Source organism: Rana temporaria, chromosome 1, assembly GCF_905171775.1.
Source record: "Rana temporaria chromosome 1, aRanTem1.1, whole genome shotgun sequence".
In the NCBI taxonomy this organism is placed as follows: Eukaryota; Metazoa; Chordata; class Amphibia; order Anura; family Ranidae; genus Rana; species Rana temporaria.
The window spans coordinates 327,452,246-327,479,230 of NC_053489.1; the positions used below are offsets into that span (position 1 = coordinate 327,452,246).

Here is a 26,985-nt window from a genome sequence, read left to right on the forward strand (position 1 = left end):
GCATTTGAGCTGTGCTACGCCGGCATAAATATGCGCCGATCTACGTGAATCTGGGCCACTGACACTAACTGACAATGATACTAATTTAAAGAAAACCACAAATCCTGTCCAAAAAATACTGACCTTTGACTCTGACTCTGACCGTTGACTGACCCTGACCTTGACCCAAACGCTATCCCTGGCACCAGGGCTGGACTGGGACAAAAATTTGGCCCTGGACTTCATCCAGACCGGCCCACTTTAATTCAATAAAATGCTGCCCCCACCCCCCCGAAAAATCACGCCCACCAAAAGGCCCCTACATCCATTATTGTATATCATGAGAGGGTGAGAGAGAGGGGATTGATAGCGAGAGAGAGGGAGGGTTGAGGGAAGTGAGTGTAAGAAAAAGAGAGTGAGTGTAAAAGAGAGGGGGTGAGTGTAGGACCCCTTTCACACTGAAGCGTTTTTTAGACACTTTTGGGCTAAAAATTGTGCCTGTAATGCGACTGAAAAACACCTCCGCTGCAGTCCCAGTGTGAAAGCCTGAGTGCTTTCACACTGGGGCGCTGCCAGGGCGTTAAAAAAAGTCCTCCAAGCAGCATCTTGGCGGTGGAGGAGCGGTGTACAAACTGCTCCTGCCCATTGAAATTAATGGCCACCGCAGCTGAAGCGCCTGCAAAGCACTTCGGCAGCAGCGCTACATGGGCACATTTAAAGAGAAGAGGAAGCTGAGAAACAGAGGGGGGAGCTAAGAGACAGAGGGGGGAAGCTGAGAGACAGAGGGGGGGAGCTGAGAGACAGAGGGGGGGAGCTGAGAGACAGAGGGGGGTCTGAGAGATAAAGGGGGCTGAGAGACAGAGGAGGGGGCGACTGAGAGACAGAGGGGGGACTGAGAGACAGAGGGGGGGGACTGAGAGACAGAGGGGGGGACTGAGAGTCAGAGGGGGGGAGCTGAGAGACAGAGGGGGGAGCTGAGAGACAGAGGGGGGAGCTGAGAGACAGAGGGGGGGAGCTGAGAGACAGAGGGGGGAGATGAGAGACAGAGGGGGGTCTGAGAGATAGAGGGGGCTGAGAGACAGAGGAGGGGGCTAAAAGAGGGGGGACTGAGAGACATGGGGACTGAGAGACAGAGGGGGGGGCTGAGAGACAGAGGGGGGGGACTAAGAAACAGGGGGGTCTAAGAGAGTCTCCATTTTAAAAAACGGCCCACTGAGCCATCGGCCCACCGGGAAACTCCCTGTAGTCCCTATGGCCAGTCCATCTCTGCCTGGCACTGACCTAGATTAAGATATTTTTTTTTTAATTTAAAAATGTTTTCCTTCTCTTTTATTTTTCATACACATTGGCCCAGATTCACAAAGCACTTACGCCGACGTATATGCGGTTTGCGTAAGTCGTACATCCGGCGTAAAGTTATTCCCCATATAGGAGGCGCAACCCATGCAAAGGTATGGACCAGGGAACACAAGCCGTCGTATCTTATGTCGTTTACGTTGTACGTGAATATGACTAGGCGTAGGTTACGTTCACGTCGTAGGCAGTGATCCGTCGTATCTTAGGGAGTAGTTCCGATGTGATTCTGAGCATGCGCAGTAGGATGCGTCCACAGGATGGCGCATGCGCCGTTCGTTATTCGTATCTTTATGGCGCTTGGCCCATCATTTGCATGGGGTCACGCCTCATTTGCATAGCTCATGCCCACTTCCACTTACGACGACTTACGCCTAGGAAACCCAGTGCAGATTTGGCAGCACTGGCTTTGTGAATCCAGTGATTGCCTCTCTGCGCTACGTCGGCGTAGTGTATATGAGATACACTACGGCGGCATAAATATGCGCCGATGTATGTGAATCCAGGCCATACTTTTTGTTCTATGTTTGCAAGGACAGAGAGTGATAAAATGTATCTCTATCATCCTTTCTCAGACACAGAAAACACGGGAACAGGCTTCACAGTGACTGATCACTGTGATGGCCAAACAGAGGTTCAAGGTCCCAGGGCTTGGGGCTCTCGTGAGACCCCGATCACAAATATGCGGCCCCACGGGGAAAAAATTTGTCAAGTCCAATGGGGCCGCATATTTGCATAGCGTTGGCATGAAGGGGTGTCATGGTTATGCAGTAATGTTTGTCTGTCAGCTTACCTCCTACATATGTCCTGCTTTAGAGGCCAGCCACTCTCACCTGGCTGTTTAAGTAATCTCTCCTCTAATCATGGCCCCACCCCAGGCCCTATCAGGGAACACTATATTAACCTGTGCACTGCAAGCCAGCCGTGCTGATCAACATTGTTTGTTAAGCTATTGTGTGTTTGGGTTCCTGCTTGCCTTGTGCTACGTCTGTGTCTGGTTTACCGATCTTGGCTTGTTCTCTACTATCACTGTCTGCTTGTTTCCTTGACCTTTGGCGTATCCTATGTTTATCCTTGTCTGCTAGTCGCCCCGACCCTTGGCTTATCCCCTCACTATCTCCTGTATCCTGAGCTGCTGCTTCCCCCTATCTCTATATACAAGTAAAATGCGCAAAGGATCCAAAACAACACATATCTCATAAGTAAAATAATAAAGGTTGTACAAATATATGTACAGTACAGTGGAGAACAGAAAGGGGGGGGGGGGTTGGGGGAGAGAGTCCAAGCTCTGGGGATATGTAAGAAAGTCCAGAGGACGGAGTGAGGTGGTATGTCAGGGGTTTAAATATACATTCTCAGGGCTGCCATCGAGGGGGAACAGAAACTGTGTTCCACATCTGTAGGAAAACAACAAGGGAGAGGCGCCTCTGGGCGTAGATCTTTAAAAAGCAATTTAATACAAAGATTTTATACAGGCAACTCACATTTAGCGAGGTTTAAAACAGGCGTTGAGTAAAATTCCCAATGGTGGAAGTGATTCTCAGGTCAGTCAGTCCTTTCTGGTCATCTTTCCTCGCCTGTCAAGACCAACTGCGCTCCAGGCCTCGCTCTAATGTTCCTCCACCGAGGCTGGCTTTTTTCCATCCTAACAGCGGTGTGTGACGGCTTTCAGCAGCTCAGCGCCCCAGCAGGAACCAGAAAGGACTGACCGACCTGAGGATCACTTCCACCATTGGGAATTTTACTCAACGCCTGTTTTAAACCTCGCTAAATGTGAGTTGCCTGTATAAAATCTTTGTATTAAATTGCTTTTTAAACATCTACACCTGGAGGCGCCTCTCCCTTGTTGTTCCCCTATCTCTATAGCCTACTGTGAGCGTGAGCTGGTGGACTCTGGGGGCCGCGACCTGGATCCAGTTGCAGCCCAGTCCATCCTCACCACTAGAGGCTCTGGTGAACACCTGCTGGATCTTAGACTCCATTCCCTGGGGAATCTTAGGCTCTAGCTCCCTGTGGGATCCCTGTTAGTGGACCTGCCTTCCTTAACCACCCCGAGTTCCATCCGCAGCAGTCAGCCATAGGGTTCACTATCATAGCGGTGCACTCCTGACCCCAATGGTGTGCATCTGTCATCTGGCCTCAGGTGACCTGACAAGGGGGTTAAAGTAGAAGTTGATGATTTAGAATGATCAATTTGCAGATTTAATTATTTGGCACCATCATCCCTTTATAAGAAAAGACAGAAAAATGACCCTATTGGGGAATATGGGACTTTTAAGGTGCTGCTTACTAGTGAAACTATATCACAACTGTTATTGTATAAAACAATTTTTATTATTATTACAAATAAAAGCAAAGAGAAAATGTATACAGTACTGTTGTATCTAGAGAAAGAAGTACATTTCCTCTATACAATATTTCCACACTTATGTTCTACATGTTTCGCCCTGCGGCTTCCTCAGGAACATGCGTGGATATTCTTCTCTAGAAATGTAAATAAAGTTAAAATTTTGTATTAAATACTTTCAAAGAAACATAAAGATTCATTTTGATATATACATACATATATGGCTGCACCTGGATGATTGCAGAGACCTTCAAGTAAATGGCTCTGAATCCAAATTTGGAATATGCATCGCCTTTTCTGTGTATGATGATGTCAGAGCAGCTTATCAAGCACAGAGATTGTTCCATTCCACTCACATCCAAACCAGCTGGATTAACCACAGGAGTATTATTATTTATACTGTATAACCTTTTTTTAAATTTCTAATTACCTATGAACAGTAAATGGGTCAGTATGACATATTGGGGGTTATTTACAAAAGGCAAATCCACTTTGCACTTGTAGTTTGCACTTGTAGTGCAAAGTGCACTTGAAATTGCACTGAAAGTGCACTTGGAAGTGCAGTCACTGTAGATCTGAGGGGGATATACAAGGAAAATAAAAAAACAGCATTTTAGCTTGCACATGATTGGATGATAAAATCAGCAGAGCTTCCCCTCATTTCAGATCTTCCCCTCAGATTTACAGCGACTACACTTCCAAGTGCACTTTCAGTGCAATTTTAAGTGCACTTTGCACTTGTAGTTTGCACTTGCAGTGCAAAGTGGATTTGCCTTTCATAAATAACCCCCATTGTGTGTCAATACATGTCTCTATGTACATTGAACTTATATGCTTTAAATCTTTACTACAAAATGAAAATAATGCTTACATGAAGACTTTTACTCAGTTTGTGGACTAGGAGCCTGTATTGTCCTAAACATGGGCAGCTGCAGACGTTTGTGTTATATCCAATATGTCGGCATTTAAATTTACTGTTCTGACCAAAAATAAAAAATTAAAATTATAAAGAGAAAATGTAATTTCCACTAAAAAGTGAACTACAGCAAATTATTCACAGTTATGGGAAAATAATTGTAGTTACCTCCTTATCAATATGTGTCATTAGTTCCATATATCTTAAGGCTTTAAGGTGGTAGCGATGCCATTATGGGTGATGAGTTCTATAATTAGACAAACATTAGGTCAAAGAGGTTGTTATCGCCCAAAATATTGACCGATCATTTCATGTAGGTGTCAATAAGGTTTCTATGTGAGCAAAAATGTGTACCTTTCTTCAGCTGTGTGGACGGTATGACTCCTAGAAGACCCCACAGTGTGTGTACCATCACTCACTTGCGTCATGAACGGCGCCGCGTGTGACGTCATGCCGCTCTGACGCAAAACGAATGTAAATAGGTGGCGTGGTATGAAGAGGAGGAAACACCTCCTCCACAGGCTGACCTGGACCCGCACAACACTGGGGACTCTGGGGGGCGCCCCCCCACGCACGAGCACGTCTGGATCACCATGGCAACAATGTTTGGCACATTGGTGCCTCCCAGAGGGGGGAGGCGTGGTTGCTCTATGGCATACCCGCCCCCAACATGAACGGTGCCTGCACTCCCGGACCCACAAAGCAAACCTGTCTCCACAGGAATTTACTGCTAGGGGATCACGTTGTTGTGGCCCTTTTATAGGTGTAATAATAATATTTTTTTTTATACCATAACAGTTCTTATATATAGTTTCACTAGTAAGCAGCACCTTAAAAGTCCCATATTCCCCAATAGGGTCCTTTTTTGGGTTAAAGTAGAAGTTCACCCTAAAACTAAAATCTGTAAATCTACTGGCATCCACAATCTAAGAATAACCTATCTAGCCCTGTAAAGAAGAAATCGATATACAAACTTTTTCTGAAGCTGCTCCGGTTTGGTCCCACGCTGAGCTGTCAGCGGCGGCTACTCTGTGGAGATGGGTGCAGAGGAGGCAGCCGACAATGGAAGCCCCATAATAACTCTATTGGTGATGTCACTTCCCATGCTCTTTACAGCTGTTGTTGACTATCTCCTGCACAGAGCTTCCGCCACTGGAGACCTGACCTGATCGGCTTCAGAAAAGGTATGTATAGCTCCTTTCTCTATCTGCAACGTAGAGAGCGTCCTGGCTCTCCTGTAGTCCAAGGGAGGGGGCGAGCACGACACTCCACACCAGGGAGAAAGCCTCACATTACTGTGTGGAGTTACAGACAGAAGAACAGGAAGTGAGGATTTCTCAGAAGAAATAAGGATATTTAAAAGCAAAATGGAAGGATGAGTTAAGTAAAGGAGGACTGCACTAAGGTAAAGGAAGCTATTTAGGGAAAATAAATTGTACCTTTACAACCCCTTTAAGAATATTTCTTCTGTAAAATATCAGCCACATGGCTAAAAGTAATGCTTATTTTGGCAGATTATACTTGCCATACTATTTTCCTCAAAATACACCTCATTTAAACTCATTGGCCTTAGGTTATAACTATCTTGTAGTTATATATAAATAGCAGTATTTTGAGATGTTAGAACAAATGCAATATTCTTTGTAAATTAACTTGTACATTCGAACCAATAAAATAACATGCACAGATGGTTCAATCGTGATGAAAAACAAGCAAAAAACACACAGCAATGAAAATATGCATACATTAATATTTTGTTATTTGGAGCCTTATAAGGGTCCTCACTTTTTATTATGAAATATTTTGTAATGTTCTCTCTTATAATTGCTTAGGCTACAAAGAAAATTAACTTGCTTCCTTACTTTCTCTGCTTAGGTGTAACCTGCGTGCCTTATCCAGTTATAGAGAATGCCATTTCTGTTTCAAGAGGAAATACATATAGTAGTAATATCACCTACATATGCAATCCTGGTTATCATCTTGTTGGCCCAGAGAATATGACATGTCTTGCTGATGGAACATGGAGTCAACCTCTGCCAACTTGCAAGGGTAAGTGTAGATGTTTAGGCCAGTCCTGGAATTGAGGTCTCAGCCAAAGGGGGAAATGATTCTGCAGCTAATGTTATTACTCTATTGCTTTTTTATTTGAGCCTTTTGGACCACACTGTACAACATCAGTTGTATGTATGAGATAACAGCAGGTCCATTCACTAATTGTATTTCTTGTGTTGTCTTTGAGATTTATTTTCATACATCTACTGTTCCCGTTACAAGGGAGCCTTAATGTTCCTTTTGGATCTTTAATTTATTAAACATGATAAAGAATGAATTGGTATGTGATGAAGTTAGAAATTCTGTAACAGTAATATTGTCCTTGGAGTGCCTGAGCTAAAATAATTCCCTGTATCATTTAAAGGCTATCTATACTTTTGTATAATTATTCTTAGGCCTCGTACAGACGACCAGACATTGTCCGATGAAAACGGTTTGCGGACCGTTTTCATCGGACATGTCCGCTGGGATCATTTGGTCTGATGTGTGTACACACCATCAGACCAAATTCCCCGCAGACAGAATACGCAGTGACGTGGCGGCGACGATGACGCCGTGACGTGCGCGCACCAGGAAGTTCAATGCTTCCACGCATGCGTCGAATCACTTCGACGCATGCGTGGGATTTCGGGCCAGCGGACATGTCCGATGAGTCGCACTGACCATCGGACATGTCCGACGGACAGGCTTCCAGCGGACAAGTTTCTTAGCATGCTAAGAAACTTTTGTCCGCTGGAAACCTGTCCGCTAGGCCGGAAAACTGTCCGGTCGGCCCTACACACGACCGAACATGTCCGCGGAAACTGGTCCGACGGACCGGTTTCAGCGGACATGTTCGGTCGTGTGTACAAGGCCTTAGAGTTACCCCCACCCCTAGCACCCCACAAAGTATTAGTCTAACTCTGGGGTGCCCTGTAGACTACACCAAGTAGACCTTGCAGTAAGAAGATTAGAGTAAAACTTTGGGTTGGTGGATGGGGGCAACTTAAAAGATAATTATATTATACAAATAAAAGTATGTAAGATTTAAATAAACATAATTTAAAATAGTTATTCTTTAACCCACCAAAGCTCATCTATAATTTAAAGCTTACATAAGGTATAAAAAAGTTTGTCAGCAACGGTTCATGGGTCATAGGCACGGCATAGCAAGCTCAGCGTTCCAGGAAACATAGGTAAACACCAGTAAAAAGTCAATATTATACTAGTCAAACTAGCTACAAGGATGTGTTGTGTAGTATTATACTCTTTCTTATTGAATCTGCTTAACGGGGTACACAATGCAAGCATTACTGATCTTTATCAAGTCAAAAATTTGAGTATATCTTATAATACAGTATATAGCAAAATAACAAGAACAGTTGCATTGATACAAATGTACATATAGTAATATGGTCTAATCAATATGTTCTTCTTTCAGAAACAAGATGTGAAACTCCAAGTCAGTTAGATAATGGATATACTGAATATGACAATGTAACTGTTGGAAGCAGTGTAAAATACGAGTGTCTTGATGGATATAGCCTGGATGGTGAACATATAGCAGAGTGTACAGGAAATGGAATATGGAGCTATCCCACACCTGTCTGTAAACGTGTGTGTTTATTTAAATCTTACATACCTATATTTGTACAGTGCAAACACCTTTTACATTTTCACAGAACGCCAATGACAGTCTTTGTATCATAAAACTGAGTTAGTCAATGCAGGTATATCTATGATTACCTTTGTTTAAGCGGTATAGTAAAGTGATTTGATGTAAAAATTCCAGCCCTATGAATTGTACACTTATGTCATCCTCTTATGCCTAGTACACACAATCGGTTTTCACGACGGTCAAAAGACCGAGGGGAAAACCGGGAATCGGCTTGGTCCCTTTTACACATGTACACATGGCAGGTTTTCCCAACAGGATAACTGCCAGGACAGCTTTGGTCAGGAAAACCATCCGTGTGTATGCTCCCTCTCAGTGTTATCCTGTTATCCAGTGTTTCCCATAGGAAAACTGCGGGAAAAAAAACCCATTTGATTTGCAGCGAGAAAAAAGAGAATATGTTCTTATTTTTTAAACCGCAGTTTTCCTTTCGGGAAAACTGTTAAGGAGCTTACACACGGCCGGTTTTCCCAGCCAAGGGAAAACATGGCAGTTTTCCCGACGGGAAAAACGATCGTGTGTACTAGGCATTAAAGTGTAATCTACCCTATACAAAGTGAAATTGTTGTGCTTTTACTGTGTTATAACCAGAGCTTTTTTTCTCAGACAAGAGGTGCTGTAATTCCCACTTTTTGGCTCACCCCTTGTCTCTGCCCATACCCACCTCCGAGCACCATTGCTTGGTTCCATCTGCCTTTACCACCCTTTTCGAGAATACAGAACCAAGTATAATTTTGTGGTTATGGAATTTGTTAATGATCACAAGAAAAGCAGTAAAATAAATCCGCAGCAGCTAGCAACAATAGACACCCCCAACAACAATGGACTACCTGCAACAAAATATCCACTCAGCAACAATAGACCTCCGGCAGCAACAACAGATCTTTCTGCAGACAGCACCAATAGACCCTCCAGCAGCCAGCAACAATGAACCCCCTTCCCAACAGTAGATTCCTCCCAGTAACAATTGACCCCCCAGCAACATAAGACCCACCTTCAGCAACGATAGATTCCCCCACCAGAAACAATATACCATCTTGATAAATATATCACCTTCAATGACAATTGATCCTCCCACAGACAGCATCAATAGACTTTCCAGCACACACCAGCACCCCTTTCCATTACATACAGTGTTGGAGGTGCCGGAGCTGCGTTCCTCCGCGTTCCTGCTGGAAAAAAAGCCCTGGTTATAACTGACGTTAACTATCACATGACGCTTTGTGTGTATTGGCAGATTTAAATTCAAATTATTAAAGTAATTCTAAAGGCAAAACTTTATTTTTTATTTTTTTTTAACCCAAAAGCAAACATTAATTGTATTGCACCTTACCTTTTTTTTAGATTTTATGGATTTTTATTAAATTTTTCATGCTTGCTTGCTTCTATTTTCATCTGGTGATCCAGCCACCAAGTCTGCTGTTTTTCCCAAGCTCAAGCTCTCCAGCAGAAGGTATCAGTTCACATGGATGAGTCAAACCACTTAACACTGGCAGGGCTGCTGTCTGCTGTGCCCCCCTGTGTTTATTCATTCAGAGTTAAGTCTCAATAAATCAAGAGGTGTGTTACTGGCCAGATCTCCAGGTCAAAACAGAAAGCCGAAAATTGGTCTGGGCAGGAAGGGGGTTTAAGTGCCCCGTAATGTAGTGGTTACAGAATAGCTGCCATCAGTTATAAAAAAATATATATTAAAAGTCATCAGCTACAAATACTTCAGGTGAAGTTCCACTTTAAAGCTAATGTTGCAGAGTGGCAAAAGGGATATATAAATCAATCTAAAAAACTATGAATGTGCATATGCATAGGCAAAGATTTTATATACATTTTATTATATATTTTCATGTGACGACACTTTGCTACAATGTAAAGTAGTGAATGTACTGCTTGTATAACAGTGTAAATTTGCTGTCCTGTCAAAATAACTCAACACACAGCCATTATTGTCTAAGCCACTGGCAACAAAAGTGAGTACATCCTTAAGTGAAAATGTCTGAATTGGGCCCAATTAGCCATTTTCCCTGCCCGGTGTCATGTGACTCATAAGTGTTACAAGATCTCAGGTGTGAATAGGGAGCAGGTGTGTTCAATTTGGTGTTATCGCTCTCACTCTCTCATACTGGTCACTGGAAGTTCAACATGGCACCTCATGGTAAAAAACTGAGGATCTGAAAAAAATTATTGTTGCTTTACATAAAGATGGACTAGGATATAAGAAGAATGCCAAGACCCTGAAACTGAGCTGCAACACGGTGGTCAAGCCCATACAGCGGCTTAACAGGACAGGTTTCACTCAGAACAGGCCTCGCCATTGTCGGCCAAAGACATTGAGTGCACGTGCTCAGCATCATATCCAGAGGTTGTCTTTGGGAAATAGACATAGGAGTGTTGCCAGCATTGCTGCAGAGGTTGAAGCTGTGGGGGGTCAGCCTGTCAGTGCTCAGACCATACGCCACACACTGAATCAAATTTGTCTACATGGCTGTCATCCCAGAAGGAAGCCTCTAATTCTAATGCACAAGAAAGCCAGCAAATACAGTAGTTTGCTGAAGACAAGCAGACTAAGGACGTGGATTACTGGAACCATGTCCTGTGGTCTGGTGAGACCAAGATAAACTTATTTGGTTCAGATGTTGTCAAGTGTGTGGCGGCAACCAGGTGAGGAGTACAAAGACAAGTGTGACTTGCCTACAGTCAATCATGGTGGTGGGGGTGTCATGGTCTGGGGCTGCATGAGTGCTGCCAGAACTGGGGAGCTACAGCTCATTCAGGGAACCATGAATGCCAACATGTACTGTGACATACTGAAGCAGAGCATGATCCCCCTCCCTTCGGAGACTGGGCCACAAGGCAGTATTCCAACATAATAACAACCCCAAACACACCTCCAAGACGACCCCTACCTTGCTAAAGAAGCTGAGGGTAAAGGTGATGGACTCACCAAGCATATCTCTAGACCTAAACCTTATTGAGCATCTGTGGGGCATCCTGAAATGGAAGGTGGAGGAGCGCAAGGTCTCTAACATCCACCAGCTCAGTGATGTCATCATGGCGGATTGGAAAAGGACTCCATTGGCAACCTGTGAAGCTCTGGTGAACTCCATGCCCAGAGGGTTAAGGCAGTGCTGGAAATATAATGGTGGCCACATAAAATATTGACACCTTGGGCCCAATTTGGACACTTAACTTCTCATTTTTAAAATATATTCTTTGTATATGCTTTCGGTAATATTGTTACTCTGATAGTCTTTTTACAGTGATTTTACTTAAAGTGAAGGTTCACCTGAATTTTTTTTTTAAGCCAGCAGCTACAAATACAGCAGCTGCTGACTTTTAAAAATGTACACTTACCTTTCCAGGTCACCCGCGACGTCGGCAGCCGAAGATGAGCTACCAAACGGCTCTCACCGCGCTGCGGCTTAACTGTCCGGTTCCCTACTGTGCATGCGCGAGTCATGCTGCACCATTCCCCGCTGTGTTCTGGGAGCCGGGTGTTTCCCAGAACACAGCGGGGGGGTGACGCGGAGGGGCCGGACTCCCGCGGGAGTCTATACCAGGAAGTGGTGCAAATACCTGTTTTATACAGGTATCTGCACCCCCTCCCCCCTGAAAGGTGTCAAATGTGACACCGGAGGGGGGAGGGGTTCCGAAAAGCTGAGGTTCACTTTTAGGTGAACCTCCGCTTTAAACCAGTTTAATAAAATGAGCCATTAGAGAGCTACTTCTTCTGCTTCCAAATTCTCAGTAGCCACCCCTACAAGTATCAGGACTTAGTGAATACACAAAAATGTTTCTTACAAATATTCAACTTTTTTTCTTTTTTTTCTTTTTTGAACAGCAAATCCTTGTCCTGTGCCATTTGTTATCCCAGAGAATTCAGTTGTGACAGAGACAGAGTTTTATGTTGGCCAGAAATTGTATATAAAATGTAGAAAGGGATATCGACTTGTGGGCCACGATGTTATGACGTGCCATGCTGATGAAACCTGGACAGAAGCAAATGCCAAATGTGAAAGTAAGCTTCTCATTGTTGACCATTAATTGCTGCTATTTGGGAGGTGTAATTTAGAATCCACTAGAAGGATTGCAAACTGAATAATTCTACTAGATTCTATTCTATTTATGTATTTAATATATTCATTAAAATATGATATCTAAAGTTCTATACATACTGTATGGCTGTTTAGAACCTCTGTATCTGTGGCACACATTGGGATAAAGCTACAAATTAAAAAATGAGCAAGCACTATATAATTCACCATATCAATTATAATGGATGTAATATTGTAGTCAGTGATGTAAGCAGGGAACCCTGGTAGAACATGCAGAAAAATGCATCTGAACTGTTTCCTGGCTAGAATTCCCTATGCTTTTCTGGAATTAAAATATTTTACTTGTGTGTGATCTGCCAAAAGAAAACTATACAAATATTTTTTGGGGTACTCTTGGTTCATTCAAAACAACTCCTTATATGTTTGTTTTGGTAGATTCAATATCACAGTCTTTTAAAGAAGTCCAGCCTGAGCTTGTTTGGCTGTACTTCCGCGGACCGTTTTCATCGGACATGTCCGCTCGGAGATTTCGTTCTGATGGCTGTACACACCATCAAACCGAAATCCCTGCGGACAGACAGCGCAGTGACGTGGCGGTGACGTTGACGCCGCCACGTCATCAAACCAGGAAGTAAAATACTTCCACGCATGCGTCGAATCCATTCGACGCATGCGGGAGATATCTGTCCGCTGGTTAGGTGTACTAACCAGCGGACATGTTGGACGGACGGGTTTCCAGCCGACAAGTTTTAAAGCATGCTTTAAATCTTGTCTGCTGGAAAAACCTGTCTGCTAGGCTGTACACACGGTCGGATCAGTCCGCTGAAACTGGTCCGCAGACCAGTTTCAGCAGACATGTTCGATCGTGTGTACAGGGCCTTAGGGTCACAGGAAGGCAACTAGTTTTCGCACTCCTGTGACCCGTTTTCAGTAGAGAGTGGTCTGAAGTCCGCTCTCTGCTAACGTCACACAGATCAGTACAGGCACTGCGTCATTCTGACTTTGGGAGTCTGGATTCCATCTGGAATGATGGCCATCTCAACCTATCAGCAAGCCATTGAGAGCCTAAAACGGCTGCTCCACGCCGTTCCACATCTCAGAGCTCCAGTGAGCGTAGAGGAGCAGAGCAGGAGAGCTGCTGATTGACAGTCAGCAGCTCTCTGCTCAGGAAGGTGAGAGAACCAAGCCACTGCTGATGTTCAATCGCTTAATTCTCAGAGAAGAGGCGCCGGGGGACAGATGCAGCATTGGACCCATACTGCATCCACCTAGGTAAGTATGATTGTACAATAACCCCCAAACCCATACTTCTCTTAGCATCACACATTGCCATTTCTGTTGGTTAAAACGTTTTAGTAGTATTGTTTAAAATAGGTTCTATACTGATAAGCATATCAATGCATACTCTTTTTATTGGCATGCCTGTGAATTGTAACCTTGTTGTACTATACGCTGTGATGTGATATGTAAGATTGTTTGTGTGCACAGGTTTCCTATCAATAAACAGTTTACCAGATTTTTTTTACTATTGTAAAGTTATGTATTTTCTATTAGAGCTTTCTTGTGGATCTCTAATTCTTGTGCTATTCATTAATACACAATATTTTTGCTATGTTTGTATTATTATTTTTTTCTTAGAAATTTCTTGTGGACCTCCAATTTATGTGCCAAATGCAATGGTGCGTGGACTATTCCACCATTATGGAGACATGGTGACATATTCTTGTTACAGTGGATATATGTTAGAGGGATCAATTAGGAGTGTTTGCTTGGAAAATCAGACATGGACTACACCTCCATCCTGTAAAGGTAATACAGATTATTCATTTTTATATATATATTATAATTCCCAAGCAAAGCATTTAGACTGGATAGTTGTTTAACACCTGACTGGTTTGCCAAGTATCTTAAAGTGGTTGTAAAGGCACAATGTTTTTTACCTTCATGCATTCTATGCATGAAGGTAAAAAAAAACCTTCTGTGTGCAGCAGGTTCCCCAGCCCTTCCAAATATTTACCTGAGCCATCTCAATCCAGTGATAGGCATGGGAGCCTCGGCTCTACGGGGACTCTCCCACCTTATTGGCTGAGACAGATAGGCTCCTTCTGCTGTCAATCACAGCCAGTGAGCCATTGAGGAGAGAGGGAGTGGGGCTGAGCCACGGCTTTGTGTGTGAATGGACACGCAGAGCAGCGGTTCGGGAGCAAGACTGCTCAGGTGCCCCCATAGCAAACTGTTTGTTCTGGAGGAACTTGAAAAGAGGGATGGGGCTAGGAGTGCTGGAGGGGGACCCTAAAAGAGGAGGATCAGGGCTGCTCTGTGCAGTGGTATTGTTATTTAAAAAAAAATAATATCACTTTAAGTTTTTAAAATGTTCTTCAGCTTAAGTTACATTTCAGGAAGGAGGCAAAGAACCTTTAGGGAATCTACCCATAGTAGTTGGTAGGCTTTATACCTATTAAATGTGTAACTTCTTGCAGCTAGATTGTTCCACAATTCGCTTGTTTTACATTAGTGAAAAAATGATTTGGGAAGTGTGACACCATCAGTTGATCAAGGCTGTGAAGTAGGACTGAAAACTAAGATGCAAGTGAAATTGTACTGAAGATATCTCACGTTGGGTTCCTTGAAAGATATAGGAAGCCAACAGACTTGACATTTTTGAACAAACCAAAATAGAAATATAGTTTTAGGCAGAGGCGGTGAATATATTTATTATATTGTAATCAGGTTTTCTCTGTCTCAAGGAAAAAAACAACCGTTAACCCTATAATGTAATCAGACTTATGATTGCAGCTTGATTGCATTTAATGGTATGAATTGCAGCCTTGTGAAAATGAGCATTTCCGAAAATAGGCTTACCTCAACTGACATGAAAAATATAGTCCTGTTCTATTTTAGCTTTGGGCTACTGTGGTTTGCTCAATACTATTGCTTTTTGCCTGCTGTTAATAAGTGAGCCTATTAAATAGTATGTGCTGCATTACAGTACCTTTCTAACAGGTATGATTCCCAGAAATGATTGATGATTATGATTGGGCTTGGAGCAGGTAGCTTACTATTTTATTTTTATGACTAGTTTTACATGTGTGTTTGCTTCTAAGAAAATGACTAATACAAGAGCATTTAATCCCTTGTAAATCATGCAGTAAAAATTTCCTCTGCAAATGTAATAAATACCATTCAATAAAAATGATAAGTGCACAATATAAAAACCCATTTCCGTTACAGATAAAAGAATATGTTACATTACCAAAAGGGAGCGGCAAGGGATAAATATTCATCTTAAGAGAGTAATTCAATGTGTATCATTGTGCATGTATAATGTAAAGACCGTCTTAAAAGTCTTTATTACCTGCAGGCTGAGGGATTCTGCAGAGAGTTGGCAATATAGCTGTATGTGAGTGACTTTTAATTTGCGTCCTCCAAGCAGTATGGCTCATGTTTTAGTTTATTGCGCTGATATTCTAAGGATATTAATTTATATGGATCCTCCTGCTGAATATGTTTCTATCAGTCTAATGCCGCGTACACACCATCACTTTATGTGATGAAAAAAAATGAAGTTTTTAAAAACGTCACTTTAATTGACTGTGTGTGGGGGAAAACGTCGTTTTATGTCTTGTAAAAAACGACCAAAAAAAATTGAAGCATGCTTCAATTTTATGTGTCGTTTTTCAAAAGTGCACTTTTTACTTCACAGAAATTGACCGTGTGTAGCAAAAAACGTCGTTTTCTAAGACGTTTTTTCATCCACGCATGCCCAGAAGCTACTTATGAAGCAAGCTTCAATGGTAAAACGTGGTGGAACGTAACCTCACTTTGCTAGAACATTGTGAGAAAACGATGGTGTGTAGGCAACTTCGTCTTTGAAAATTGAAGTTTCAAAAACGTCATTTTTTACTTCACAGAAAGTGTTGTTTTTTTTCATCACATAAAGTGATGGTGTGTATGCGGCATAAGAGTTTGAAGAAATCAGAATCACCTGGAGTTATGGGCAAAATAAAAAATGTTTTCACAGCCCCTTTCCAGTACACAGTCCCCCTCCCCCTGCACAGTACACAGCCCCCCATACAGTACACAGCCCCCCTCCCCCTGCACATTGCACAGCCCCCCATACAGTACACAGCCCCCCTCCCCCTGCACAGTACACAGCCGCCATCCAGTACACAGCATCTATCAAGTATACAACCCCCATCCAGTAAACAGCCCCCTCCCCATTACACAGACCCCTCCCCATTACACAGCCCCCTCCCCAGTACACAGCCCCCCATCCATTATACAGCCCCCCGCAGTACACCGCCCCCCATCCAGTATACAGCCCCCCATCTAGTATAAAGCCCCCCCAGTACACAGCCCCCCATTCAGTATACAGCTCCCTTCCCAGTATACAGCCCCCCATCCAGTATACAGCCCCCTCCCCAGTATACAGCCTCCCATCCATTATACACCCCCCATCCAGTACACAGCCCCCATCCATTATACATCCCCCCATCTAGTATACAGCCCCCCCCTGCACTCCAATGAGAACCCTGGTCTCCTGGGACAGCACAGCCAGCATACTCTGCAGTTAAAAAAATCACTGCCAGACACTTTCACACTGCTCCTCCTGTGTCACTCCTATTGTAAAATGAAGCTTCCATTTACCTCCATTTATTTCACTGACCTGGTCACATGACTGCTCTCCTCTGACTTTACATAGATGGTCATGTGACTGCTCTCCTCCTCCAATTTAAATATACACTCAGAGGAGGAGGAGCGGCAGGGGCATTGCTGGGTGGCAAAAAGACTAGGGGCGTCAGCCCGAAGTCCAAGGCAGGAAACCGGGGGGGGGGGGGTAGTGTATGTGACGCTGGCTTCTTTTTGCTGGGCCGTGACCTACCTGACCTACATACACTGATGGTAGTGACCTACATACACTGACGGTAGTGACCTACATACACTGACCTACTTGACCTACCTACACTGACCTACCTGACCAACATACACTGACGGTAGTGACCTACATACACTGACCTACATACACTGACCTACCTGACATGCACTGACCTACATACACTGACCTACATACACTGACGTAGTGACCTACATACACTGACTTACCTGACATACACTGACATGTACGGTAGGTCTGTACAGACGACCAAACATGTCCGAGCAGGCAGGATTTCAGCGGGCTGTTTTAAAACAAGTCCAGAAATATTTGCCCGCTGGAAAAAGGCCCGGCGGGCAAATGTTTGCTGGAATCCTGCCCGCTCGGGCCTACACACGACCGAACATGTCTGCTGAAACTGGTCCGCGGACCAATTTCAGCAGACATGTTCGGTCGTGTGTACGGCCCATAAAAGTTGCAACTAGAGGGTCGAGACAAACCATTTAACACTGACAGGGGTGCTTGTAATGGTCAGATTTTTTTCAATTATGTAAAACCTTTATCACAAAAGGAAAAAAAAATATGCTGTAACTCCTTAAAAAGTAAATGTAAATAGAATAGACGAGTGAGTGTAGTGACCCCAGGCAGGCAGGAAGTTTTTCATAGTTCTGGGAATGATGGATTTTTATGTACAGCCACCTGTACCACTCAATGACAGGCTGTGGCAGTATGCATATCCCCCAGCTTTCTGAGATGGGACAGAGGAACACAAAGTATGTAGGCAAAGGACACAAATCCATACATCCTGGTCCATGTAGAATTAATCAGCAAAAAATGATTGGCTAAATCCAAAAGTGCTTTTTTTTCATCACTACATTTTTCTTTATACTTTAAACAATAATATGATAATAAAACAAGCCTGTTTGATCTGTTTATTGTATAATGTTTTTGAGTAGTTAAGTATTGCATTTATTATACAAGCCTGCACATCTGTCCAAAAAAGACAACTGTGAAGGAAAGATAGACTGAGGGATTTGGTTCAAAATGAGTGACTGTCCCTCCAAATGGGGAGGTATGTGTATGCATGTCACCAAACTGCCTGCATCTATTCTAGAGTCACTCATATATCCCTGTATGTATGCAATGTTTGGATGTGCATTGACACTTGTACATTGATTTGTACAGGAGCTGTACACAAGCAGCATAAACTCATAGGCACCTCCCCGATGCTTAAACACATGCCACTTCATGGCCCTCTGCACCCATGTAACTGAGTTTCAAAATGTGCATACTATAACACAGCCTTATTTTAACCACAGTGACTAGGCAACATGGGCAAAACATTGGGCAAAATGCCTAAAAATTGCACAAAAGTTGTATATAAGCCAGCGGGTGGATCAAGCCTGCCTTTTAGCTACACAAAGCCACAGGTTTTTATTGTACTCCATTAAAACCTTCTAGCCATCATTGTTTAAAGTGGAGTTTCCATCACAATTCTTTTTTTCATTATTGTGCTCATTAGACCTAAAAATGCCTGTTGCTATGCGGTCCCACGAAATCTGCCTTTGAAATCACCTAGGATTCTGACATCATCTCCCTCTAATGCTCCTGGGAAATGTGTGTCATCATTTCCCAGGATGCAGTGCGCTACCCAATTATCACTCCCCATCCAAGACTTCCAGGAAGTAAGTGCTTGTAGGCTTCACAATGCCCACAAGCAAAATGACAACGGTGTAGATATAGTTTTATAAATTATATTTTTTGAATATCTATGCGGATCGGCGGCGGATTGTAAAATAGTAAGTGACCAGATTTATATTATAAAAACGCAGGATGAAAGGACATACATTTAAAAAATGCTAATTGTGGTTGGAACTCCACTTTAACAACCAATTATGTCATCAGTTGCCTGTACAGCATCCTTATTTGCCCTGCTCTGTCAGCACCGGGGTCACAATAGCTGAGTGAGGGAGAAGAAAAACACTTGGAAGAATACATCATCTCTAATGTTGGGTGTCCCACATGTTTGAATGCTTCTTTGTTAAATAAAACTACTGTATTTGCTGGCGTATAAGACTACCTTAGTAGAAGAAACAGAAGGCCTCAAATTATTACTTTTCTGATAGCCACTATGTCTGTCCTCCTTCTCCCTCTCTCAAAGGTTCCTTAGTGTCTCAAAAAACAAGGGGCTCATCATGGTGTAGTATGTCAAAAAATGTTTTAATAAAAAGTAATAAAAACAGTGGTACACTCACAAGAAAGGTGCCTCAGACCGACACCGGGTCACTTTGGCAGTATCAAGAGTATCAGCCGCTCACCAGCGTGTGTGTTGCTCCTCGAGCGGCGTGCGTTCCACGCCTCTGTTTCCCTGTGTTTCAACGGCAAGCCACAACGTGTGACGCACTTCCGCTCTGCGTCACACCCATAGCTTCCTGATGACGCAATAATTGCGAAACGCGTAGAGGCTTTTGGGATACACGCAGAGCGGAAGTGCGTCACACGTTGTGGCTTGCCATTGAACTGCAGGGAAACAGAGGCGTGGAACGCACGCTGCTCGAGGAGCAACACACACGCTGGTGAGCGGCTGATACGCTCGATACTGCCAATGGGACCCGGTGCCGGTCTGAGGCACCTTTCTTGTGAGTGTACCACTGTTTTTATTACTTTTTATTAAAACGTTTTTTGACATACTACACCGTGATGAGCCCCTTGTTTTTTGAGACACTAAGGAACCTTTGAGAGAGGGAGAAGGAGGACAGATATAGTGGCTATCAGAAAAGTAATAATTTGAGGCCTTCTGTTTTTCTTGGTCTGGTGAGTGTTTAATCTAGCAGTTGGTGATGGTGGCACGTGTTTATCGGGTGGAAGATAAAGTTGCACCTTTATAATATATTCACCACAAGGAGCACCATAAGCAGTGGATTGTTCTTATTGGGACACATTGTGAATTTGACTTTTCTCTGCTGTTTCCTATTGAAAATCTTTTTTGTTGTTTCATATTGGAATTTTTTCCTTTTTTTTTTTGCACATTGCATGTTAATATTTATATGCTATTTTAATATAGTACATGGTATTTTGAAAGGATATTCATATCTATACACTTATGGTTTTCTCATATTCCTTATTATATATATTTTGCACAAGTTTACCCACATAGCATGTTCACTTGCAATTTTTGCACACAACCTAGTATTCACTAGGGATTTACTTGCATATTTTTGCACTCATATATTGTATATTGGTTCTAATATTGAATCTAATTTAAACTTTTTTTGATTGGATTGGCACAGTAACACTTTCTTGATATACAGTATTTACTTTTACCTCCTTTTGGAGGCACATACGGTACTGCAGCAGTTTACTTATATTAATACTTTCTTGCGCCGGTGACACTCACATTACACAATATAAAGTGTGTACCGCTTAGCCAATCCTGGTGAGCAATGTATTCAAATGAATACAGAGCTTTCTTGGATTGGAGTAACAACTTCTGCCAATCCGAGCAGGCTACATACAGTAGCCTGCTGGGATTGGCTTTGAGAGTCAGAGAGGCGTAGGCTGATGATGTTACAGCCTCTGCCAATTCAAGCAGGCTTTGTATTCATTAATAGAATACATCGCTCGCTGTAATTGGCTCCAACTCCAGCAAGAATGAAGAATATGGCTCCAGAAGGAAGAAATATGAAGCGTTGGAAGCCTTGGGAGGGGAGTCGTCTTATACGGTTTGTTCAGGCAAAAAATCTTAAAAAAATGTAAAATTAGGGGGTCGTCTTATACGCCCGGTCTTCTTATAAACCGGCAAATAAGGTATTAGTTTCAGTTTGTACCATATTAGAATGGAATTTTAAATGGTGCTTTGACTTAAAAATAAGTATGATGCCGCGTACACACCATCACTTTATGTAATGAAAAAAAACAACGTTTTTAGAAACGTCACTTTAAATGACCGTGTGTGGGGGAAAACGTTGTTTTATGTCTTGTGAAAAACGACAAAAAAAAATTGAAGCATGCTTCAATTTTATGTGTCGTTTTTCAAAACGTCTTTTTTTTTTAATTCACAGATATTGACCGTGTGTAGCAAAAAACGACATTTAAAACAACGTTTTTACACCGCGCATGCCCAGAAGCTAGTTATGAAGCGAGCTTCAATGGAAAAACGTGGTGAACGTAACCTCGCTTTGCTAGAGCATTGTGAAAAAACGATGGTGTGTAGGCAACTTCGTCTTTGAAAATTGAAGTTTCAAAAACGTCGTTTTTTACTTCACAGAAAATGACGTTTTTTTTTCATCACATAAAGTGATGGTGTGTATGCGGTAGGGCTGCGCATCTTCACCGGTCTCACGATTCGATGCGATTACGATTATCAAGTCCACGATTCGATTCGATTCGATTCCGCGATGCATCACGATGCATCAAGATTACTGCGCACGGTTTTCTTCTGTTCTTAAAAAAAAATCTCTGCATGTAGAAAACTGTATACATAGCAGCCAACTTAAAGAGGAGCTCCAGACTGACCCCAAAATACTACAAGAGATGGACAGAGACGGCAGACATGATACTAGAAAGGATCAGAGACTGCGGCCATGATACTAGAAAGCATCAGAGACTGCGGCCATGATACTAGAAAGGATCAGAGACTGCAGACATGATACTAGAAAGGATCAGAGACTGCAGACATGATACTAGAAAGGATCAGAGACTGCAGACATGATACTAGAAAGGATCAGAGACTGCAGACATGATACTAGAAAGGATCAGAGACTGCAGACATGATATTAGAGAGGATCAGAGACTGCGGACAATGATACTAGAGAGGATCAGAGACTGCGGACATTGTCCCCATAACGACAATGTATTGCCAAACGACAATGTATGCCATGTCATAAATTATGGTTTATGTATGTCTTATTGTCTTAGTGATTGATTCACATCAAAACTTCATTGATACCTTTTTTTTGTATTATTTTTGCTTTTGCTCATTACTGCCACACACGTGCAATGCATGGCTGCATGTGTGTGGCAGTGATGAGCAAAAGCAAAAATCATACGAAAAAAAAGGGTATCAATTTCAAATCAATGAAGTTGTGATGTTAATCAATCACTAAGACAATAAGACATACATAAACCAGTGTGCCATCAATTGCTGCCAGTGTGCCAATGCCATCAATTGCTTCCAGTATGCCACCAATTGCTGCCAGTGTGCCCAAATTGCCCATCAGTGTTCCACCAATTGCCGCCAGTGTGCCACCAATTGCCGCCAATCAGTGTGCCACCAATTGCTGCCAATCAGTGTGCCATCAATTGCTGCCAATCAGTGTGCCACCAATTGCTGCCAATCAGTGTGCCACCAATTGCTGCCAATCAGTGTGCCATCAATTGCTGCCAATCAGTGTGCCATTAATTCCTGCCAATCAGTGTGCCACCAATTGCTGCCAATCAGTGTGCCACCAATTGCTGCCAATCAGTGTGCCATCAATTGCTGCCAATCAGTGTCCCATCAATTGCTGCCAATCAGTGTGCCCATAAATTGCCGCCAGTGTGCATCCCCCCAAGTACCTGATGATGATGGTCTCCGACTCCTGTCACTGTTCTGCTGCCTGAAGTACTCGGCCGTTTCGGGTCTCCCACAGCAGCCTGTGCAGTGTGCACAGCGTGAGGTGAGCCAAGGAGGAAGGCTCCGGGGGTCGGGACCGGAACCGGGACCGGGGACACTCGCTCCACGTGTCTCTCGCATGCCGTCAGCGGGGGGCGGGAAAGGAGGCGCGGCGTCTTCGGCTGCATCAGCAGGGGGGCGGGAAAAGAGGCGCAGCTTAAGCCCACGGCTCCCTTAGCTGCATTGGCGGGGGCGGGAAAAGAGGCGCGGCTTAAGCCCACAGCTCCCTTAGCTGCATTGGCGGGGGCGGGAATAGAGGCGCGGCTAACGCCCGCAGCTGACGCCCACGGCTTCCCTCGGCTTCTGCTTTGAGACTCGAAAGGCCTTTAAAGCGGCGCGCAGGTGACGTCATCAAAAATCGATTAATGCAAGTCGTAGCATCGATGCAGCATCGTGGGTGGTCGAATCTCGATGCATCGATGCTACGATTATTTTCAACACCCCTAGTATGCGGCATTAGATACACTGCTAAACCAAACAATATAATATACATATGTCACTACCACCTACAGTGCTCACTGTAAAAGTTGAATGATTTTCAAATAGCCAATTTGCTCTTAGGGCCAGTTCACACCACAATTCCTGCAAATCCGAATGTGTTTCTACGTGTGCATTTTTAATGTGTTCCAGTGTGTTTTTCCCCTCTTTTCTTCTTCATCTCATTTTAGGACTTGTGTGCTTTGGTGAATTCTTTCTGCTTTCCAGTGTGTTTTTGATGCGATTTGCAGCGCTGGAATGCACAGTATTAGTGTGAGCTAGGGTCATTGGAATACATGGAAAACACTGTGCATGCATTTTTGATGCAGATTAAATTGTACTACATCTGGTGTGAACCAGCCCTCACTCCTCACATCCTTACCAGTCAATAATCAGTTATTCAGCTAATTTAAGCAATTTGGGATGTTTCATTTACCAGTCAGTCATCAATAGCTATACATAAGTGTCAAAACAAGCCGTTGATTATCTTAGTGGTTTAACTCTCCAAGACTTAATAACACAGTCCTACTTTATGTCACATCTAATGCTTATGTCAATCATGGGCACCATTATTTTTCCTCCAGCAGATGACAGTTTATCCCCTTCCTTCATAGCACTCCTCCAGCTGCTTGCCGATGAATCAACTCAGGTTAACCCTATAGCACTTCCAGGTTGCAGGTCCCATGGCAATTCACAAGAACATACGTATAGCTATAATAAGAGGAACCCCCCCACGTAGACTTTTGTCAAGCTAAGTACAAATGAACCAATGATGCATATATATAGGGAACGGGTAGGAAATTACATAATCAAATAATCAGAAATAGATTAATCAAAATAGCTTTCCAATCCAAGATATTTTGCCAATCCATAAAAAAGATGCTTCGGAGGTTCTAAGTAATTTTCCTTGTCAAAGAGGTTTATTGATTGCACAATAGAATGAAAGTACAGTTTTTACATGTACAATGATATATAGACAAGCTTTTTGTTAAACAATAACAAATGTATACAGAAAATTCTGCGCTATCAATAGTAAGCAGCTCACACTACCAATGGACAATGGTGGAATACAAAACAAACGTAAAAAGTGTAGCACATAAAATTAATATATCACCCAATGAAAAGATGAATAAACAGTGTATCAAACAAATGGTGAAAAAGAAGTGATGTATATGTATAGACACTGGATAGTATATATATAAAATCTAAATAAATGTATGTGAAAAAAAAAAGTCCAATGTGATGAAAATTGATGATAATAGTCCCAATGCCTCAGAATAAAGTGCAGTAAAGAAATGCCACAACCGATCATTGAAAGGAAAGCTTACCAGAGATACTGTACCCTAATGGACATATGCCCAGAGGGTTAGTAAAGCAGGGTATAAACCACTCTCAGGCCTGGATTATCGGCTGCAATTCTCATGGAGACGTCTCACACGTCAATCAGACAGGAACCCAGGAATCGAATCAGGAAAAAGGTCGCTTCCAGGGGTACCCAATGTGGGCCAAAATTTAAACCAATATGTAGAGATGTAGGAGAAGAGAAAGGCATATAGTGTAATACTGAAAGGTACCAATGTTTAATGTAGGTAAAAACACTTACATTATAAAAGGGGATCAGCACTTTCAAATGTACAAAGTGGCAGCGGTGGAGTCTCCCGACGCGTTTGGCATCAAATAGTGCATCGCCCAGACGATGTGAGGGGTGCGAAAACGTTTTTGATTTTATATGAACAGTTCTGACTGCGGCAAACCATAGCTTCCTTTAAGTTTAAGCATTTAGAAGTGTTTCATTCAGGTCAGGCACTGATATTGGACGAGAAGTCCTGGCTCATAGTCTCCGCTCAAATTCAGCCCCAAAGATGTTCTTTTGCGTTGAGGTCAGGACTCTGTGCAGGTCAGTTCATCTATCCCAAACGTGCTTATCCATGTCTTTATGGACCTTGCTTTGTGCACTGGTGCACAGTCATCTTGGAACAGGACGTGGTCATCCCCAAACTGTTCTTACAAAATTGGGAGCATAAAATTGTCCAAATTGTCTTGGTATTCTGATGCCTAAAGAGTTCCCTTTACTGGAACTAAGCATAACTGAGGGGAACTAAGGGGCCAAGCCCAACCCCTGATAAACAACCCACACTATAATCTCCCTCCACCAAATTATGTGGACCAGTGAACAAAGCAAGGTCCATAAAGACATGGATGAGGGAGTTTGGGTTGGAGGAGTCCTGACCGATAGAACACCTTTGGGATGAATTAGAGCGGAGACTGCAAGCCATGCCTTCTCATCCAACATCAGTGCCTAACCTCAAAAATATGCTTTTGGAAGAATGGTCAACACTTTTACACTCCAAAACCTTGTGGACAGCCTTCCTAGAGGAGTTGAAGCTGTTATTGCTGCAAAGGGTGGGCCAACTCAATATTGAACCCTACGGACTAAGACTGGGATGCCATTAAAGTGCATGTGTATGTAATGCAGGTGTCCCAATACATTTGGCAATATAGTGTAGCTGCAGCTAAACACAGACAGCTTCAGATAGGCAACCCTGGAAATGGCACCTTTCTTCTTTTCTTAAAGACAGCTAAATTGTCTGAAACTAAACATTGCTAATTGTTATGTATGAATAACATGATTACTTTGCATTGTGTGAGTCCAGCTGCTTTTAGAAAAGTTTTCTAAATGCAACCAATCTCTGCAATTTCAATGCAAATTGAAAGTGTTTAGGTTTGACCTCATATTATATGGTTTTGGTAAATCTAAAGGAAAAGTGTACAAGAAAATTGTATAAAGCCTCGTACACATGCACAGTTTTCTCGGCCAGAAACAGCAAGAAAACTGCTGGCAGAGCTTTCTTGCCGAGTAAATCGTGCGTGTGTACGAGGCTTTGAGGTTTCTCGTCGAGAAAACTGCCCAGAATATAGGCGAGAAAAATAGAGAACCTGCTCTCTATTTTTTCGTCGTGATTCTCGGCAGTGTTTTCCTGCCGAGAAACCCAAGAGTGTGTATACTTACCTGTCTCCATGGAAACCCGTGCATGCTTGAAATGGCTTTGACGCATGCATGGTAGCTTCCATGGCATAGGTAGGGTGAAGCAAGATGGTGGCGACGGCATCGAATGTGACGAACGCATGCTTGCCGTAGTCGAAGACGTCACCGCATTCGTGCCATTCAAAAGAAGGGTGGTTCTTATGAATCGTACGTGTGTACACTCAGCCGGCAAGAAAATCTTGCCATGAATCTCGTCAGGAAAAACTATGTTTTTTTTTTTCCTGACGAGAATCACGGCCATGTGTACAGGGCTTAATACATGACCAGCCTTAGTGATACATTGGGTTGTTTTCCATGTTTATCATGTTCAGAGTGTGTAATGTTACATAGTTATATAGTCAGGTTGTAAAAAGACCATCCAGTTCAACCATATAAAAAAATATATATACATATATAATATCCTATCAGATCTGACTCCACACTATATACCTAGACGCTGTCTTCGCTCAGCCGACAAAGCTCTACTCATTGGCAATACGAACAGGCTAATTTCTATAGGAGGAAAACGGATTGGCTCCGCGGGGGCGACTCTCTGGAACCAAATCCCGCTTAACATTCGCATCTCCCAAAGCCTATATGCGTTCAG

At 43.0% G+C, this 26,985-nt stretch overlaps 1 protein-coding gene across 2 annotated transcripts in view; it reads left to right on the forward strand.

Annotated features, from left to right (window-relative positions):
* The window catches only part of SVEP1 (sushi, von Willebrand factor type A, EGF and pentraxin domain containing 1), a 503,752-nt gene that overhangs the window by 443,593 nt on the left and 33,174 nt on the right, over positions 1 to 26,985 (forward strand). The window contains exons 43-46 of one of the 2 annotated variants that reach the window (XM_040360710.1): positions 6,471 to 6,644; positions 8,068 to 8,241; positions 12,137 to 12,313; positions 13,989 to 14,159. In XM_040360710.1, the coding sequence (XP_040216644.1) occupies positions 6,471 to 6,644; positions 8,068 to 8,241; positions 12,137 to 12,313; positions 13,989 to 14,159 (696 nt within the window). The remainder of the gene's footprint in view (positions 1 to 6,470; positions 6,645 to 8,067; positions 8,242 to 12,136; positions 12,314 to 13,988; positions 14,160 to 26,985) is intronic. The other variant, XM_040360718.1, reaches the window with a different exon arrangement.